Here is a 19703-nt window from a genome sequence, read left to right as displayed (position 1 = left end):
TGACTGCAAAGAAGCCATCGGAAAAGATTAGAGATGTGAAGTCACTCATATCTATAGAGAAATGAATGTCTCAGCTGATCACATGGCTGACTTGGGTCATGGGCTATCCCTAGGCCTTCATGTTTTTGTTTCTCCTCCTACCACTGCTAGTAATTTTCTAGTTTCAGACTCTATTGGCAGGGCCCTTCCTAGGGCTGTTCTTGCCTGACTTTTGTTGTTTGCTTGCCGGGCTTTGCCCTCCGTTGTACCAAAAAAAAAAAAAAAAAGAATTTCGTAACTAAGGCTTGAGGATGAGTCCAACTTATTGTATTGGGTTGGGGTAGGATAGGTGGGCCTGCTTTATGTCAAATTTTCACAGCCTTCACTCACAAAATCCCAATTTTGAACCTTTTTCCAAAACCGCTCCCTCTCTTTATTCTCTCTCCGAAGCTTGGGAGCTCCAATGGCTACTAAACCCTAAAACCCACCCGCTTCAACCTCACTTCACCAATTCATTCTCTCCATCGTTTCGTACGGATTCAACTCTCGCAGTCTCGGAGAAATGGATAGGAGATCAAACGGACCAACAGGACCTTCGAGCTCCGTTAATGGCGGCCCGAACTACAATAGTCGAGCTGTTCAGGTTCGTTCTCTATTTATTTTCATTTTCCTTTAACATAGCTACTGCCTAAAACCCTAGGTTTTTTTATAGCCACGGTTTGGTTCCTGTTATCTGCGTTTTGTTCAAAATCCGTACAGGTATTTGTATAGGGCTATTCCGGTGACGTTTTGGTGGGTTTTGAAGAATTTCATCGGTGAATATACAGGGAGTTTGGGTAGGAAAATATTGGTAATTTTGATTTATGTTTTTTTTACTGAGTGCAATGGAAAAGTTGTTGAGAAGGTAACCCTCATGTATTTAGCTGCATCGTATGAATAGGGTTTTAGAAGTGTTAAAAGGGAGTGTATGTGGGAAGTGGATTGAGGCGATAACCGATTGATGGGAAATGTCCGGTTTTAGGACTGCAACGTAGCACAAAATTGGGAGGTGAAGTAAAAGTGTTAAATTTAAAGCACTACCTTTTCATTATTTTTTGACAATTATTTTGATTCGCTAGGTTTGTTTGTTCGTAATATTCACCTTATTGAACGATCTGTAACGTTTGGAGTTATATGTAGTACTTTGTGGTTAAATAAGATCAGAAGTCATTTGTATGTTGCTTTAATTTTAATTTCAGGAAGCATTGGAACAGTTGGCATCTATTGATCTGATTGACTTATGCAATGAATCTAAAGTTGAGTGCTGTCGGGCAACACGAGACTTGAGGAGTTGTGGACGACAAGTAAAGGATGTGCTCATCTCGTGTGGACATGCTTCATTATGTGCAGAGTGTAGCCAGCGCTGTGATGTGTGTCCGATTTGTAGAATTCCAATACCAAAGAGTGGCGCAAAATTATGCCGGCGCCTTTATGATCAGTGTCTAGAAGCTCATCTTATACCCAAAAGAGGTGATAAGAGACTTCAAGAGAAGGAAGATGGGGAGGAGCAAATATCTGCTGATGTCCAACGCCTGTATTCTTTATTTGATGTTGCCATGGAGAATAACTTAGTTTCTTTGATATGCCACTGTATCCTTTAATGATCTTTTGATTCTTTACCTTTTCTTCTTTGTTTTGTTTTATTTGTTCACGTGATAGAGAGTTTAGTTTTAAAAAAATCACCACAACTTTTAATATCTTACAATTAAAGGGGAATACGTAAAAAAAGGTAAAATTATTGTTCATCAGGAGGTAAAAACTCATATTATTCTAAGGAGTAATTTGAGAAAACTGAAAAATCAACTGCTAAACAGATAACTAGGATCCGTGTGCGTTATAGGACATTCTGTCTTTCGTGAAACTTTATTGCCGTTTCTGTTAAATGTTCATATTTGTGTTGATCATTTCATGTTTTCTTTGACTTAGAATAAACAGATGTTACAGATGTTTGTTTGGATGAAAGTGCAGTGTCCAGCGATCCTGTTATTGCCTTTTTGTTGGATGAAGTGGTTGTTAAGGATTGGTGCAAGCGAACATTCCAGAACATCATCACAGAACTTCAAGGCATTTGTATCCTTTTATCTTTCTCAATCCCCTAGTTATTTTTTATTCATTTGTAATTTGCATAATTTGAATAATTTGTATTTCCTAATCTACTATCCTAAGATAATCTTGAAGCGGAACCGATGAAATCTATGTTGAGTTTACTTCTTAAGTTTTCTGCACAGTTGGCTGGCATATGTAATGTGATTGAAGTTTTGGACTCATCTTTTGAAGGGTCTCTTTCAGCTCAGCTTCATGACTTACACCAGCTTCAAGAGAGCATATTAAAGACAAAGCAGGTTGTAGCTATGTTTGTTTACATTTTTGTTTATCATGATCTTGTTGCCTGATTTTCATTTGTGAATATTGTGTCTGATATCATATTATACATGTTTCAGTTCTCTAAAGAACTAATAGTTTGTACTCCTCTATCCTTAAACTCTCAAAGAACTAATAATTTATTTACCTACTAATTCTGAAGCTATGGAAACACAAGAAGTGACATTCTGTTCGACTTTGTTTCATGGATCTTTAACTGTTTCTTTTGTTGCATCTATTACTTGTGCCTAAAACTTCCTTGCAGCAAGATCACTACCTTATCAGTTTTGTCAAATGTTACATTTTTCTTCTAAACCGTTATCATTATGGATTTTCAAAGAGACTGGGTTTCCAATAGAAATCCGTATGTGTCTACAAACAATTTGTAATTGTTCTTTGAAATTTGGTTTTTGGTTTCAGCATATGGAGGTTATGATATGGTGTGTAAGACATGAGTTCCTTGAGAAAGTGAGGCCTCGTTATACGGATTTCACATCATGGCATTCTCTTGTTTGCGAAAGGAAATCTGCTGCAATTAAGCGTTCTTGGCCTGATTCAGTAAATAACTCAGAAGAGTCCAGTGGACAGGAAGGTACCCTATTTATTGAAGATGCCCTGGTAAATCTGGAGATTGAGCAGGGAAATACAGAGAAATTGGTGGAGGGATTAAAACTAGGATCTCTGCAGAAGGATGGAGTTTCATCAATTCTCAGGTCCAAGATAGAGGGGGTTGCAGGATGCTATCCATTTGAAAATGTTCGAGCAGCTGTTGATATACTTTTTCTGTGTGGTAGTTCAGATTTGGTGGTTGCGAAGCAAGCTATTGTATCCTTTGTTTTTATTTAAACTTTCGATATTTCTTAATTCTGCATATCCTGAATTGGGCATAAATCCTACCTCCCCTACCTCTAGGTATATCTGTATTTCCTTAATTTATAACAGTTTCTATATTACCTATTTGATCGGCACTGGACAATGCCTGATGAGCAATGGAGACACCTTCTAGAGGATTTTGGAGCTACCTTTGGCATACCCAGGCAATTATTACTGGAATCCTTAGTCTTTTATCTCCTGGATGATCACACAGATGAAGCTCTGCAGGCAAGTTCTTTTTTTATTTTTTTCAGATGGTTAATGCTTTTGAATGCCTATTTTTCTTTTATTTAGTGACGTTAGTTTCATGATTAACCAATTGTATCAAGGTTTTTAATGCTGTTTATTTTTATATTTTAGGCATGGTTCACATGTCTATGGTCAGGTTGTGGCATTTCTTAAAAAAGGGTTTCTCTCCAGTCCTTGCTACTCTAGAAGGCGAGATTCCAACTTAAGAATCTCAATAAGCTTTTGCGTCAAATGAATTGACTTGTTTAACAATAAAATTAAAAAATGGATTTTTTTACTACAGCTGTTGTTCTACTGCTAGTTCATGTTCCAAGTAAACCACTTTTTATTTTTGTCGTTAAGATAATTAAGATGAATTGGTTCATGGAACGATGTTTATGATCCAAGAATACATGAAACTTTTGAAATGGTTATTGTTTATGCTTTTAAACTTGCATGAAGTGTCTAGTATTGCATCTTTTATTTATACTGGACAGTTCAAAATTTGTTCTTTTAATATCGGTATTAGATTATTTAGTCTCAAAGTATCATTTTACATAATTATTCTTCATAATAAATTTCTCAGGAAGCTTGTCACCTTCTTCCAGAGATCTCTGGTCCGGCAACTCATCCTAAGATTGCACAAGTACTTTTAGCAAGGGGAAATCCTGATACAGCTCTTTTGGTTTTACGATGGTCCGGGCGTGATGGTACCTCAAAGTCAATATCACTTACTGAGGCTGTTACTGCAGTTCGGGTGAGGGTAGAGTGTGGACTTTTTACTGAAGCATTTATACATCAAAGAATGCTGTGTACCAAAGTCAAGGAGAAGAAGTTGAAGCTTGGAGAATTGGGGGATGCAACAGATGATTCAAAAAGCAAATATAGGAGTTGGGAGGACTGGGTGGAGATATTGGTTAATGAAATTTGTTTCCTCTGTATACGAAGGAACATGGTAGACCGAGTGATAGAGTTGCCTTGGAACTCTGATGAAGAGAAACATCTCCACAAGTGCCTGTTAGATTATACTATTGATGATCCTTCCTCAACTATTGGAAGCCTTCTTGTCGTATTCTACATTCAGGTAATTCTTGTCTATGTTTATTGTTGGCTTCGGTTCAAATTGGAGTAGTTGTGATCAACATCTTGCTATTGCTATGTTCACTTGCATCTTTAGGAAAATCAACATGAATTTTATTGGTAGTTTCTATAGCTCATAATGCATCCGAAGCTTGAGATTAGTTGCTTATTTACTGTGTGGCTAGTGTTGGTGTGAGAGTTGAAGATGGCCTGCAAATGAAGGGATCACAGGGCATTTTTATTAGCTATGTGGCATTTTAGCAGGAGTCTCGCTAACTGTTTTCAAAACTATTTTCTGGTTTTCTTATAGGAAAATGATAAATGCACCCCTTTTTCTTCTCTAACACACCCCTGTTTAATCATGGTCATTGTTTTTGTTTGATTTATTCAACCCGATAGCCAGAAATACGGGGTGTGTGTGAAAATCAGTACCCTTCTTATATTATTAGTTTGTAGATTAGTGTATCTAATTATTTATCCAAGCTATATTTCAGTACTTATTCTGTTGAAAAAGCGAGCTTTGTGGTCAGACATGCTGACATAAATTGCCCATTTCCCCCCTAACATTTCAGCGGTACCGGTACTTTGAAGCTTACCAAGTTGATCAAATACTTAAAAACCTGGAGGAGGAGTTCATTTCAAAGAATTCTGTCAGTGAAGAAGTTTTATCTAGAATGAGATCAATGAGCGGATGGAGAGCTGGATTAATAGTAAGTGGTTTACGTGTTATGACTGTATGAGGACATTTTTGTCCCTTAATATACCCTAATTGGTGGAGTATTTGGTCATCAACTTTGTGAATTGCTTCGCTTATATTCTTAATTTTGATATTTAGAAATATTTTGTAATTCAAAAGTATGATTGAACTAAACAAAAGTAGGAGCCAATGTTAGCAATCTATATGACAACCTACTGGTCTTTTTGTGGTTAAACGTTTCTTCCTGCATTTGTGTTGATTCTAGTTGTCTTTCTTAGGGGAAAACATGTTTCCATTGATTGAAGCATGGTGGAGGTCTATTTGTGGGTGCATGGTACTCCCTTGTTTTTATTTTGTAATGCTTTGCTTTTGATGAACAGGATAAAAGCATGGAGTTGCTACCAGAAGTCCAACGACAGGAAGTAAAGTCTGGAAAGTTTCCTGAGGTAGCTGTTACCACCTCTAGTGAAGTTGAAATGGCACCAGCATCACTTCCTGAAGTGCAAGAATCACAATCAACTAGTATGCTGATTCCTTCGTCCATTGATTCTTCTCTTGCTTTATGGTCGGATCGTATGAATCCTTCCTGGAAACCGTCAATATCTGAAACGCCCAAAAAAAGAGTTGGGTTGGTTGACAGTTATCGCTCTGAACTTGGTAACAATGGTTCTTCAGTTCTTCATGAGAAGTTACTTAGCAATTCTGAAACGCAATGGAAGCCTGATGATAGCATAAACAAGACTTTCAACTTTGAGGATGCATCAACTCCTGGAATTCATTGGGCTACTCCCCCCTCAGCAGTTAAGGACGGGAACAGAAGTTCATCAAAAGTACGTTCAAATAGCCGTCTCCAAGGCAATCAATATGCTAGAATGTCACCAGAAACGGAACAGAACAAGCGGTTCAATCCATTCCAAAATGCAAGTCCTTCAAAATTTTACAGCGCTGATTCTAATCCAGTAACTACACCCAGCAGCAACCGTGGCCTGTTTAAAGATTCTGCAACAAACCTGCATCGGAGTGTGAACAGTAAGGGGTTCCAACCAGCTAGGGATGACCGAACTTGGAATATGGTTTCCAAGGATGACCCAATGGACGTTTCTTTGAGGTAAGAATTCAACAATTTTTGCACCTCTTGCCCCACTAAAGTTGGTTTGCTTGCTTTGTTTTAACCACTGTTGGAGAAGGTTTATATTGATCGTGTAGAACTCATAATTTTGGTTTAGTTAATCTCTATTTAATACAAATTATTTTTCTAATCTTCAGCTATGGAGAAAAGGGTCATGTAATTGAGGATGAAAACTTGAACAATGGATCGAGATGGAGGTCTGATGAAACTAGTGATGAGGAACAGGAGCAGAGTCCAGCGAAAGCCATTGGGATCACACATCATGCTTCTACCGCGAGGCGTTTACAAAGAAGGAGGTTTTCCAAGCGATGAAGATTATCCACCTGTCACTTTTTCTTTTAACTTAAAATGGAACTCTTGTCCAGCATTGGTCCTTCCTCAGTATGATTTGCAGACGAGGTAACCTTCGAGGGCTATACAGAACAAAAGTGGCTTTGTTGTACATGCCGGTTGAAGTTGAACCCTTTGAAAGGCAAGTAATTATAATGTACACAAAACTGTTTTATAGTTGTGCCGTGCAGCTAAGATGCATCTAATCGGATCGTCTAATTCGACGGGCCATTTCTTCTTTCTTCCTGAATTTGTTTACATCAAGTTGATCAGATGGGACAGAGATTCTAGCCGGATCTCCCCCGCCAAGTCCTAAGGATCCGGAGATCTGGAACTTTGAAATTTGATCCAATGGTTACAATTATTAACACTTTTAGAAGGGTCTCTTATGTGTAGCCGTTGGATCAAATTTTAAGGATCCGGATCTCTGGATCCTTAGGATTTGGTGGGGTGAGATCCAGCTGGGATCTCTGTCCGATCAGATGAAGTTGTAGTTTTTAAGCTGCTACGAATTGTGCAGGAGTGGGGATATTTTTGAATTCCTTGTTGAAATAATTTGATTGCTGAGAGCTTGAGGCAAAAAAGGATTTGTAGTTTCTAACCTTACATGTTAGTCGCGGGAATTAAATTCTAGTCTACGGAAGAAATACTTTAAAATAATTTGTTATATTATTCATCCTCTTAGGTTTACAATATATAGAGACATACACCTTATTCTACACGGCCCCAATAACATTTACAATTAAGACATAAATCAACATATATTGCAACGGTGAGTCTTGTATAAATATGTATAAGTTTTTGTCCAACTTTTTATTTTACTTTATACAAAAAGTCACGTAACGGTGTATGTGGATCATGTAAGTAATTTTCGATTCCAAAACTCAATTAGGAACTTGTGGTGATCCGATTATTAAATTGGTAGGAGTGCTAAGATAAAAGTTAATGGATAAATCAATGTTAAACTTTATAAGCCAAGTAGAAGTAGGAAAGGTGGATGTGTTGCAGTCGATTGAAATTATGGTAATCATTAGCTTTCTTGATTTTACTAAAACAGGAGAATTTATTTCATTTCTTGACTTTCTGCGTGTTTATTAACACAAATAAAATAAAACAAATGCAAATTCGACGTTAAAATCTATAATCCTGTTCTTAAAAAGGCAAGAATCAAATCAACCAAAGTAAGCTAGTTGATCCAACAGATAGGGAGACAACTTTGGAACCTTTCATGTTGATGCGTCAAACTAGTCGAATAAACATATCTCAAGCTTGGTGGGGCACCGAAATTGCCAACAATGACAAAAAGGTTTAGATAAGAAACAAGATTGGATTATGTAATGTTGGATTGTCGATGAAATTCTTCTCTCCTAAATAGTTTCGTAGTTAATTTGTCTACGTAAAGCATACATGTGCAACGAGTTGTAAACTTTGACATTTCAAAGCCTTGTGTAGATGCGGGAGTACATAACTTCTTGTTAAATCTTGTATTAACACGTCGAAGTTAACCATGACAAATTTTTCATGGTGATATTAACTCTAATTGTTTCTTATTTATGTTGGTATGTGAGTTTGGATAATGTAATGACTAATCTCAACTCATTAACTTTGTACTTGATTTGAGTCAAGTTGTGATATTGTTGAAAAAAAAAAAAAAAACAAAGCAATATTATAAACTATTCATCTATTAAATTAGAGATCCAACTCAATGGTATTACTAACTGAAAAAAAAGTTGAGATTTTACCGTAAAATTAGTGGTAGAGTCATCCTAAAGCTAGAGTAGGCTCGTGCCCATCCTGAAATTGTTTTTGGGTTTGGTACCATTAATCAAATTTATAATACCACTATAGATTTGAAATTGTAATCGTATTGGTTAGTCAAATTAACTTCAATCCAACAAATACAAAGCCTTCAATTTTTTTACATCTAACTTCAATTTTTTACATCTAAGATTCCAAACTATAGTTCTATAATAACATTAGTTAATCATATTCTCCGTTTCTTGCCTATAGACAAATTTTTTATTTTATTTTATCTTTGTTTACAGACTATGATTTTGGTTAGTTTCTCATTTCCCTCTATTATATTATCTATGAAATCAAGAAGAGAAAAAGATTTCATGTGTCCAAATTAGCACAAAGAAACGCCTTCAAATTCTCTTATGCCTAATGTTTTCACGAAAATGTTCTCTTGGTCAATGGTCACCATGAAAAAAGAAATGTATAATCACTCACTTTTGAATTTGATATCAAGAGTGAAGAATAAATGGATGTGCTTTGAATGTTTTATTTTCAACTATTGATATAGTTTCCACTTAGTACTAAGGTTTAATGGTATTCCTCTTCACTTGTAAGTGAGAGGTCTTAGGTTCGATTCTCGCTAAAAGCAAATTTGAACCACAACCGTTGTGAGGCTAAGTTTACCCCCTCCCCAAGAAAAAATGCGTGGTCACTCACCTTTGAATTTGATACCAAGGTGACCTAAAGAACATGACAATTTCTATATATATTACATCCATTTTAGTTTAGTGCCCTTCCTAACATAGATTTCTGGCTCTACCATTGCATAAAATAAATTGGCAAAATAGGAAATAGCCCAACCCTTATAAGCCCTTATAAGGCTTTTATTTTACCAATGTAAGACTCTTTTACGTTCACATCCTCACACACACTAATTGCTTTGAGCCATCTTTACTCAATGGTACTCGTTTTATATAAGATTTAATTGTTACAAATATCCTTTAGAACTCTATATGCAAGATTGGACTGTTAATTTTCCGAAAATTGCAAAACGGCAACTAATTAACAAGCAAATGTTTTCTTCCAAAACTATCATGCGACAAACCAAATGAAAATATGAAAATTTTATTTGAACCCATAACTTTTATGTCTACCATCAACTTACTTTTTAGACTCATATTTTTATTTTTTATCTATCAATATCTCTTAACCATCATGGGGGTGAATTCCATACCCGTATTTCAGACGGCATGTATTGAGTTCGATTTTTAGCGCTGATGAATCATACCATGGTAGCCAGGGGAAGGTCGAAATGGCTATGTGAGTTTTCTCGACCCCTGAAAGAGTGAACTGTCGTGACGAAGCTACTAGCTTGTCCCATTTTTCAAAAGAAAAAAGGAAAAAAAAAAAAAAAAAATCCTTACACCCAACTTTAGTTCCTAAACTACCCTCACTCAACTTAATTTTCTAACTTTACAACTTTTTTTTCTTCTTTAAAGTTTGTTGAAGTTCATCCTCAAAAACAAAAAATACAAACAGGAAATACGAAGGGAGGGAAGAAAAGGGGATGGCAAGCTTTGGATTATTTGATTCCCACAAATATCAATTATCAACATCCTATGTCCTTTTTATAATAAAGAACCCTAAAACGAATCAGATTATCCATGAAAAATGAACAAAAACAAAATCATGAGTACAATATTGTTTTGAGCCACACAATGCTTTTTTGGGTTGAATTCCTTGTGAAAAGCACACAATGCTTCGGCTTTGCCGACGAAGATGATTGAAAGCTCTACCCTCTAGTCGGCAGGAAAGGAGGAGAGTGGGGCTCACCGTCTGGTTGGGTGGGGACCGTGGGGTGGGCGTGGAGGTGTTGATGAATTATTATTTTTTATTTTAAACTTTTACATTATTTTCAACTCTTAGGTTAAAATCTAAAATTTTTAATCCATAAAATTTAAGTTTTTAACATAGAAACAGATTTTTTTCCTTCAAAATTTTTAGTTCAAGATTATTAAAGAATGAATTTAGGATAATTTTTTTCTTCAAGTAACTTTTTTAAAAATTAAAAATAAATTATGTAGACTATTCTAATTTAATTTTATGAACATTTTAACCTAAAAATATTCAGATTTGATAAATATTGAAAAATCACTAAACAGATACCATGAAACTCGTGGAACACTACGAAAGAATATGAAACATATAAAATAATAATTTTTTAATTATTTTAGTTGTTGGATTTAAATTTAGACTGTTAGATTTTTTTTTTACTGTTGAATTTGATCAGATTAGATCTTAATCATTGGATTTAATGAATTTATAAACATAAAACTAAAAAAAATATACATATATATGGTGGGGCAGCCCCACTAACTCAGGGGAGGGGAATCCTGTGCTAAATTTATCCTAGAAATGAGTTTTAAGTTTTAACTCACATTTGCCCAAGGGTTGAGGTAAGTTCGGGTAAGTGTAAAATCTAAAATTTGAGTTTTATTCCAAGAGTTGGAGTATGTCTTATCTTTCTAGCCTAGGAAAAAAATATAGATTGAATTATTTATTTATTTATTTATTTTTTACAAATTATATTATCTACACTAAAGGGTAGGGTTTAATCTCACAAAGGTTAACAATAATATGATTCAAATTCTCTCTAGACGAAAATAGAACATAAAACTTTTCTTTTCTTTTGTTTTTAAACAAACAATATTACCTATACTAAGGGGAAAATGTTTGACTTTGTCTCATAATGAACTAGTAATAATATGATTTAAATTTATCTTTAATGAAAATCAAATTTAAAATCCCACACCTATAAATGAACAAGAATACAAAAAAAAAAAAAAAAAATCCCACTGACCCATAGTAAAATCTGTCGCACATATATTCTCATATTTATCCACCCCACGATACACATGGATAGTGTTTTTGACTCATCAAGTATACTTGTTCTTTGTCTCTCTCTCTCGCTCTCTCTCTCTCTCTCTCTGTATCTCTCTCCTCTGCTCTGCGAAAGAGAAGAAGAAGCAAATAAATTCAGACACGAAACCAAACTCTAAATCCTCGCGCAGACCCACAACCCACCCACCACACCCACTTCTCTGTTTTCGGGTCACGTGATCCGGATCCTCCGATCTGACCAACCCAACTCGCCCGATCCGATTCCATTTTCCGCATTACCGATGACTCGGAGGTGCTCGCATTGCAGCCACAATGGCCACAACTCCCGGACGTGTCCGAACCGAGGGGTCAAGCTCTTCGGCGTTCGCTTGACCGACGGCTCCATCAGGAAGAGCGCTAGTATGGGCAATCTGACCCACTATGCGGGGTCGGGTTCGGGTCTCCTCCCCAACAATCCGGATTCTCCTGGCGACACCACCAACGACCATGCTGCTGCCGACGGCTACGCCTCTGAGGACTGCGTGCCCGGATCGTCTTCGAGCCGCGAACGCAAAAAAGGTTGTGTTTTTTTACTTTTTATTTTCATTTTTTAATCCGTAATCTTTGAATATATCACTTTTTTTGGCTTAATTTTAGATTTTGAATAATTTGGGTTTGTGCTTTTATGCTTGGATTTCTTATTTGATATGTGTTTTGGTTAATTATATGGGGTTTAGCGGTGGAATTGAATTAGTTTAAACATAAAAAGGTTATGCTTTTCGGGGAAGTATTTGATTACGATTCTGTATAATTATGTTCGATTAATGTTATTTTTGGTATCACTGTAATTGTAGTTTTGGAGTTTACTGTTTTATTATTACTGTTTAAATTAGCAAAAATGGATTATTCTTTTTGCTAATAATATTGTTGGGTGTTTGCATAAGTAGCTCTCTGAATTTTGGTTCTCTAGAGGCGGCGAAAGGCCGGCGAAGCCATTCCAGTTCTGGTAGGCGAAGCTACTTATGGTAGTTAGTTAAGTTATATGCAAGTTTGCAGCACGAACAGCGACAGAAACCGAAGGCTTTTAAGAAGTTCTCCCAACTGCGAGGGTGCTACCATTGCCATATTTATAGTCATTAAGCTTAAGGGCTATAGATACATTGAATTTCCTTACGCGGATATTTTGGTTTCATTTAGTAGAATGCCTGGTTAAATCATCTCATAGGTCACCCTCATTCAGTATGAGAGGTCACTTGATATGCAATAGAGGCATTGTTAACTTTCAGGTTTACTGCAATATCCTTTCCGGGATGTTCGGCCATGTGCTCTAAACCACCATTTGATTGTTCATACCGTTATTTATTTACCCTTCTTCTGTTCTTTTTTGTATGAAGATGATCTGTTTATAACACAAGAATTGTTGATAGTAGTTCTCAAAGTTATATGTTTACAAGAGAACCAAAGGATCATATTTAAGAAGTTGAACTAGGTTTTCCCTTTTGTCTTGACTGATTTTGTTTTTCCTTTTTCTACTTGTAGGCACTCCATGGACTGAAGAGGAACATAGGATGTTTTTACTCGGACTGCAGAAGCTTGGTAAAGGTGATTGGCGTGGAATCGCTCGCAATTATGTCATATCAAGAACACCTACTCAAGTGGCTAGCCATGCTCAGAAATATTTTATTAGGCAGACTAATGTGTCAAGGAGGAAAAGACGTTCCAGCCTCTTTGATATTGTAGCAGATGATGTAAGTATCTTTTCCGTCTTGCATAACCAGTACGTACATGTGTTTCATACTCAAGCGCGCAATATGAATCATTTACTGCTTTGAGCTTCTTCCGTCCTATGGTTAACACTGTATGGTGTGCACACCAATTTGTGTTGACTGTTTATTTTGATTTGTTAAAAGGTCATGTCCATTGCATGTGTAGAAACAACCTATACTTCTCTCTTGAGTCTCTTGATAGTTGAGTGCAGTATTTGTCTGGTTTAAACAAGGTCCATAGTTTAATTAATTTTCGCATGGCATAATTCTCTCACTTTTTTGTTGATACAATATTTACGTATGCTATCTTGATAAATTTTCTGCAGTCAGTTGAAACCCAAATGGAACCACTGGACTTCTTACATGGTAACTATCCAGAAGCTGAAACTCAAGGCAACAATCCATTGCCTGCTCCTCCGCCTTTGGATAAAGAATGCGAATCAATGGACTCCACCAACTCAGATGGAGAACAGGCCGCTCCAAATCCCGATAGCTCAGAGTCATATTACCCAATGGTATATCCTGCGTATTTCTCCCCTTTCCCAATTCCTTATCCCTTGTGGCCTGGATACACTACTGAGCCCACTATGATGGATAAACATGAGGTTCTGAAGCCAACGGCAATACATTCAAAAAGCCCGATAAATGTTGATGAGCTAGTAGGCATGTCAAAATTGAGTTTAGGGGAGCCTCTAGGTCATTCTGGTCCGTCCTCGCTTACGCTTAAAATGGTTGAAGGGTCGTCTAGGCAGTCTGCTTTCCATGCAAATCCGGGTTCCGGCAGTTCTAGCATCGGTTCAGGTGGCAGTCCTATCCATGCAGTTTAGAGGGCCGCCGTGCATTGGGATTTCACAGGTTAATGTTAATACAAGACTAGAAATGTGCAGTCCGGTTTGGATTTGAGTTATATCTCTGTGGGTTTACCTTAAAATCTTGTCAAAATTAATGAAATCTTTAGCATATTGTATTTTTGTCTTAATGTTGATTATGTTGACATTCTAGAGTTAAGCAACCCTTACCTATATAATAGGTTTTCACTTATAAATTTGAATATATTTTAAATATGTGGAGATTTTTAGTTCATTCAAGTTCGACACTGTGGCCGAGTCTTGCAGTGTAGGTTTGTAACTAAGCAGGGTATTGATGTAATTGGATATATGGATGAATTAAGGGAAATTTTGGAAAATAGCCAAACTTTTGACCACAAATTGAATTTTAACCAACTATTATAAATATTTATAATTCTAACCAAAACTTGACATGAGAATGTCATAATGCCCTTTCGTGGAGTTCACGGTTCCTTGTTCTCCGCCCTACCCATTTTCAAGTAAAAACCCTTCCCCAATTTTCTCATTTCCTTATTTTCCTTGCTTTTTATGCAATTGCTTTGGAAAATTATGAACAAAAGGCAAAACTGAGTTAAAACACAGTTACAGAGAAAGAAAATGGCTTGTCACTTGTGCTCTTCACCCTCATCATTCTTCCACAACCCCCAAACTCCCTCCCGCTCTCTCCCTTCTTCTTCCCCAACTAATTTCCGACTCAGAAGCTCTACAATTAACACCCCCAGACTTAGTTTTCCTTCGCTGCAATTTTAGTCGAGAACCTCTAAAGCAAATACACCATGTTTATTTTCAAAACCCATATTTTACTTCAAAGAGACCGGGCACGGTTGGCTGCTGCTGCTGAATAAGTAGTCACAGACGAGCAAATGATCATTAGAAAACATGACTGTAGTTGCATCACGTTGTATAAGAAAAGCATACAATTGGAAAATTTAAAGACAATATCTTGGCGGGGGCAGGGGCCGGAGAGGAGGAAGGCAGTTCTTTGGCCCTGGGTAAGTTAAAACCATCCAAGCTGCGAGGGCGCCCAACGGACAATACCAATTCGTACAATAACTCCAAATAACACCCCCAAGACTCAGTATCCTTCACTGCAATTTCAGTCACAAACCTTTATGCAAATACACCATGTTTCTTTGCAAGACCCAGTCGCAGATGCAGCACAGCACTCTAAAGCTCCAGAAATTGAAAATTTTCAGAGCTCCGTTGGAAATTCCGGCTCTATACGAAAAGCTAGATTTGGGTCAGCAGCCTTTAATGGTTGACAGCCTCACAAATGGTGCCACCTCTAGCAAAGCAAATGGGTGTGAACTACACACTAGAGGGCATTATAGTATTTTTATGTCAATTTTTGGTTAGAATTGTAAAAATTTATAATGATTGGTTAAAATTCTATTCATAGTCAAAATCTTGACTATTTTTCCAAATATCCCAATTGAATTAAGTCAAGAGGGTGAGAGATCATTATCATCTGATGCTGATGTCACATTAGGCATGCTCTAGGAACTCGACTTAGTGGATCATACCCACCTCTGATAGGTGCGTAGCAAATTAGAACTAAGTACGTTCATGAATCAAATTTAACGAGTAAAAGTTAATGAATCAAATTTAAATGGGTGAAAGTTTAGGGTTTTTTTGTTTGTTTTTGTTTTGAGTGCAACGATAAATTTTACACTAATGGGAGATGAGAGTTCAGCTAAGCCACACAATTGGCAACCTAATTTGATATTGTATTCGTCATTTACGAGATTTGAACATAAGACCGTCACTTACAAGTAAAGGGAAATATCATCAAGCCATAGTACTGGGAAAGTTCATGAACCAATCGTGGGTTATGTTCCATCTAATTAGCATAGTTTGATACTGAGGTGATTCTGAAAAAAGTGGTAATAAAAAAAAAATGTTTGGTAAACATTCAGCTTCAGTTTTTTTTCACAGCTTTGGGTGAAAAAAAGCCAAAAACACAAAGCTGCAAAACCCAGTTTTTTTTCACATCTGTTTTCCATAAAAGTTTATCAAACACTATAATATTGTTTTTTTTTTCTTTCTAAAAGCACTTTTACAAAATAGTTTACTAAACACTCTGCTGCTTTATTTCACCAGTTACTTATTCTCACAGCATAATAAAAACAATTTTTTTAAGTACAGCAATAACAAATCAGCCCTTAAACTGACTAAAAATCTGAGAGAGTAACCAATGGTGCATGTTTTGTTAAATACAAGAACATCAATAAACAAATGCGGAAAATCTCTCTTTGGGTGTCACAATGCTTCACCAAATTGGGAAGTAGCGGCAGATGTGCCAGATCCAATTCGGCCTCCAAGAAACTGAAGAACCAATCTCCAATTTGGTAGGTAGTAGTTGCAGAAAGGCGGCCATGAATCTCTTCACCAGAAACAGACCCATAACGAGACCATGGCCTCTCAGAAAACACTACCCCCTCCTCTACCTGACCCTCCTCTTCCCCCGCCTCTTCCTCTCCTACTTCTTCTCTCTCACTTCCGATTCCCTCTTCCTCAAGACCTCACTTTCTACTTCCAAAATGCCCCTCCCTCGGAGGAGAGAAGTTCCTCTGGTACGCTCCCCACAGTGGCTTCAGCAACCAGCTTTCCGAGTTTAAGAACGCCCTTCTCATGCCCGCCATTCTGAACCGGACCTTGCTCGTCCCTCCGGTTCTCGATCACCACGCCGTTGCTCTCGGTAGTTGCCCAAAGTTTTGGGTTTTGAGTCCCATTGAGATCAGGATTTCGGTTTGGAATCACACGGTTGAGCTCATTCCGAGTGGGAGGTACGTGGGTTTTCCTCTGTTGACCTAATTTGGGGAAAAATTGTTGAATTTTGGTGGAATTGGAATGTGGGTTTAATTGGGTTTCCTTTTGTTTCTAAGTTAATTGCACCAAGTTGTGATTTTTGCTTGACCCATTTGTCTGGTTTGTGCTTGAATTTCCATGTGGGTTATTGGGTTTGTTCTAGTTTCCATGTTAATGGTTAAGCAGAGATTATTGGGACTCAAAATATAATGTAATCATTTGATATACAATGTCTGCAAGCTTCTATTGATTTGTTAAATAATAAAACTATGCTTCTCGCTTGTTTCAGGAATGTTTCCATGGCTCACAATGTTGATATTTCATCATTAGTTTCTTCTTCGTTAGTTCGAGTAGTAGATTTCAGGGTTTTTATTTCCTCATGGTGCAGTGTGAATGTAGATTTTGCTTGCTACAATGAGTTGGCTGCACATGCCTCTGTGCTTTATAGACTAAAGCAATGTGAGTCTCTGCTATCTGGGATGGATGGGGATGCAAAGTGTTTATATGCTGTTAATGAAGACTGCAGAACTACCGTGTGGACGTACCAAAATGGTAATGAGGACGGGGCATTGGATTCTTTCCAGCCGATGAACAACTTAAGAAGAAAAAGAAAATTTCATATATTAGAAAATGCCGTGATGTATATAATGCTTTTGGACCCGGTTCTGAAGCTGAATCGGCTACTCTGCTGGCATTTGGGAGCCTTTTCACTGTACCTTACAAAGGTTCGGAGCTACACATTAGTATCCATGAAGCTCCGAGTGATCGAAGGATACAAACTCTGATTGACAAGATTGGATTCCTTCCTTTTAAACCGGAAATCATAAGTGCAGGAAAGAAGTTTGCTCATGATATTAGAAGGGCTCCTTTTCTTTGTGCACAGGTCAGATTGCTAGATGGACAGTTCAAGAACCATTGGAAGGCTACTTTTTCGAAGCTAAAACAAACTTTGGATGGTTTGACACAGAGCTCTCTTCCTTTTCCTATTTTTATGATGACTAATCTTCCTGAAAGTAACTGGACAGGAACTTATTTGGGGGAATTGGTTAAAGATTCGCATCAGTTTTAACTGTTTTTCCTGAAAGAAAAAGACAAGTTGATAATACAAACTGGCAAAAGAATTGTGGATGCAAGTCATGGCATGAAGTTTGGGACCTTTCTGAAGAATCATGATCGGACTGGTCAGGTTAAGAAGGGTTGCCCTCCAGGATTACCTGATGTTCTTCTATATATAGAGAAAAATATTTGTAGTTGTACTTCTCTTGGATTTGTTGGGACTGCAGGGTCAACTATTGCAGAAATTATAGAGTCGATGAGGAAGTTTGGTGCATGTTATAGCTAATTTCTTATTGTGAAATCCCTCACAACATGAAATTCTAATTTAATCAAGCTTTTCCTTTATACAAAAGCAATTATGGTTCAGAAGCATGCCGGAAACTGGTCCTTTTCTTCCACCATGAATGCTTGAATTCTGAGCATGTACCTGAGTCACAACTTAACGACACCAGCAGGCTGGCTCGACAGTCTAGGCAGGGTGCTGTGGACAGCAAGGGATTTGTGTTGAACAAGGTGGAATTCAGAAACAGTTGCATTCTTGGTGAAGGTAATACATATCTCATGCTCCGGTTTCTCATCAAGATTTGAGAAGCAATTTTGCAATCATCACGTTCACATCTTTAATAGTTCAGTTTTGAGTCTTGACTTGATAATGTTCTTCTTTGGCTTGTCGATTGGTGCATGATGGTTCTTTGAGTCCAATTTTTGGTGATGCCATTGATTATAAAGACTGTTTAGATGCATATTTGATTCTCTAATTCAATTTAAATTTTTTATATGAACCTGCTGTAATGTATAAATTTCTTGTTAACAGTATTGTAATCTGTATATCAATTCCAAGGTGCTTAAAAACGGTTCTTCATTTCTTCTCTCACTTCAGTTATTTTATTTATTTTACTGTTTTTTATTTACATTAGCTAAACTTGGCTGGCGGAATATAGAAAGTGGACTGTTGCTGCAACCCAACCATCCTCCATTCGATTACTTCGTTGGCAGCCTCCTGCTTCTGGGTGGATAAAATGCAATTTTGATGCTGCATGGGATGAAAATGGTTCAATTGGAGGTTTTGGCTTGTTATTTCGTGATGGGGAGGGTGGCTTTCTAGCGGCGCAGGTGGGTAGGGAGGCAGGAGTGCGATCTGCACTACATGCGGAAGCTGCTGCTGCAAGGGCAGCAGCATTGTTCTTGCGCAGGTGGAGTATGGAGCAAGTCCAGGTGGAAGGGGATGCGTTATTGGTGACTTCCGCAATTCAGAATGCAGGTGCAGCATATAGTGGTCATTACGGGCATTTATTCGAAGATACCAGGAAGCTACTAAAAGAGTTCAGACAATGGAAAATTACGTTTGGTTGAAAAGAGACGAATAAGGTGGCTCACCGTCTTGCGAGGTTTAGTCTAAATTTAGATCACCCAGTCTCTTGGTTCAAAGAGCCCCATGTAATTTCTTAATTATTATTGGAGGATAGTATTAATAGTTAATTGGTGCGGGACACTTTTTTTCCCTTCGATAGGGTTGAAAGCCTTGACAAGGTTTTTATTGAGGCCCACTTTAAGCATCCTGTTCAACGAATATCATACTTTCTTCATAAAAAAGTTGTTGCTTGGTATTAATAGTATTAGCTACGACTGACACTAGTACTACGATTTAGTGATATTCCTTTACGTGAGGGTTATTAGGTTCAATTCTTGCTAAAGCCGAAGTTGAACCATATTATTATGACAAGCCCATTATAAAGTTTAACCCATTCCCTCACCCTCTCTTAGTGTAGATACTATCATAAGTTAAAAAAAAAAAAAATAGTATTAGTTACGACTACAAAAAAGATAACATCCCAAGGCTTATTGGACCAAAACTTCTCGTTAACAACATATCTGCTTATGACTAAAGCTTG

The 19703-nt window shown here is 37.2% G+C and overlaps 3 protein-coding genes and 1 pseudogene across 3 annotated transcripts; all 4 read left to right on the top strand.

The window, feature by feature from the left end:
- The first annotated feature begins 371 nt into the window (after positions 1–371).
- On the top strand, positions 372–6956 carry LOC137710532 (E3 ubiquitin-protein ligase HOS1-like). The gene is made up of 10 exons (XM_068449576.1): positions 372–622; positions 1218–1608; positions 1954–2088; positions 2185–2360; positions 2800–3204; positions 3322–3480; positions 4067–4564; positions 5133–5270; positions 5638–6365; positions 6524–6956. The coding sequence occupies exons 1-10, from the start codon at positions 542–544 to the stop codon at positions 6696–6698; spliced, it is 2886 nt and encodes a 961-aa protein (XP_068305677.1). The 5' UTR covers positions 372–541; the 3' UTR covers positions 6699–6956.
- Positions 6957–11428: 4472 nt separating this feature from the next.
- On the top strand, positions 11429–14182 carry LOC137711110 (transcription factor KUA1-like). Its single transcript, XM_068450317.1, has 3 exons — positions 11429–11912; positions 12873–13081; positions 13426–14182. The coding sequence occupies exons 1-3, from the start codon at positions 11636–11638 to the stop codon at positions 13924–13926; spliced, it is 987 nt and encodes a 328-aa protein (XP_068306418.1). The 5' UTR covers positions 11429–11635; the 3' UTR covers positions 13927–14182.
- Positions 14183–16167: 1985 nt separating this feature from the next.
- LOC137711305 (O-fucosyltransferase 30-like) lies at positions 16168–19365 on the top strand (annotated as a pseudogene).
- On the top strand, positions 18603–19164 carry LOC137709955 (uncharacterized). Its single transcript, XM_068448932.1, has 2 exons — positions 18603–18652; positions 18753–19164. The coding sequence occupies exons 1-2, from the start codon at positions 18603–18605 to the stop codon at positions 19162–19164; spliced, it is 462 nt and encodes a 153-aa protein (XP_068305033.1).
- Positions 19366–19703: the final 338 nt, after the last annotated feature.

The sequence above is a fragment of the Pyrus communis genome, chromosome 12, assembly GCF_963583255.1.
Source record: "Pyrus communis chromosome 12, drPyrComm1.1, whole genome shotgun sequence".
NCBI classification, from domain to species: domain Eukaryota; kingdom Viridiplantae; phylum Streptophyta; class Magnoliopsida; order Rosales; family Rosaceae; genus Pyrus; species Pyrus communis.
This window is presented reverse-complemented; position numbering and strand designations above follow the sequence as displayed.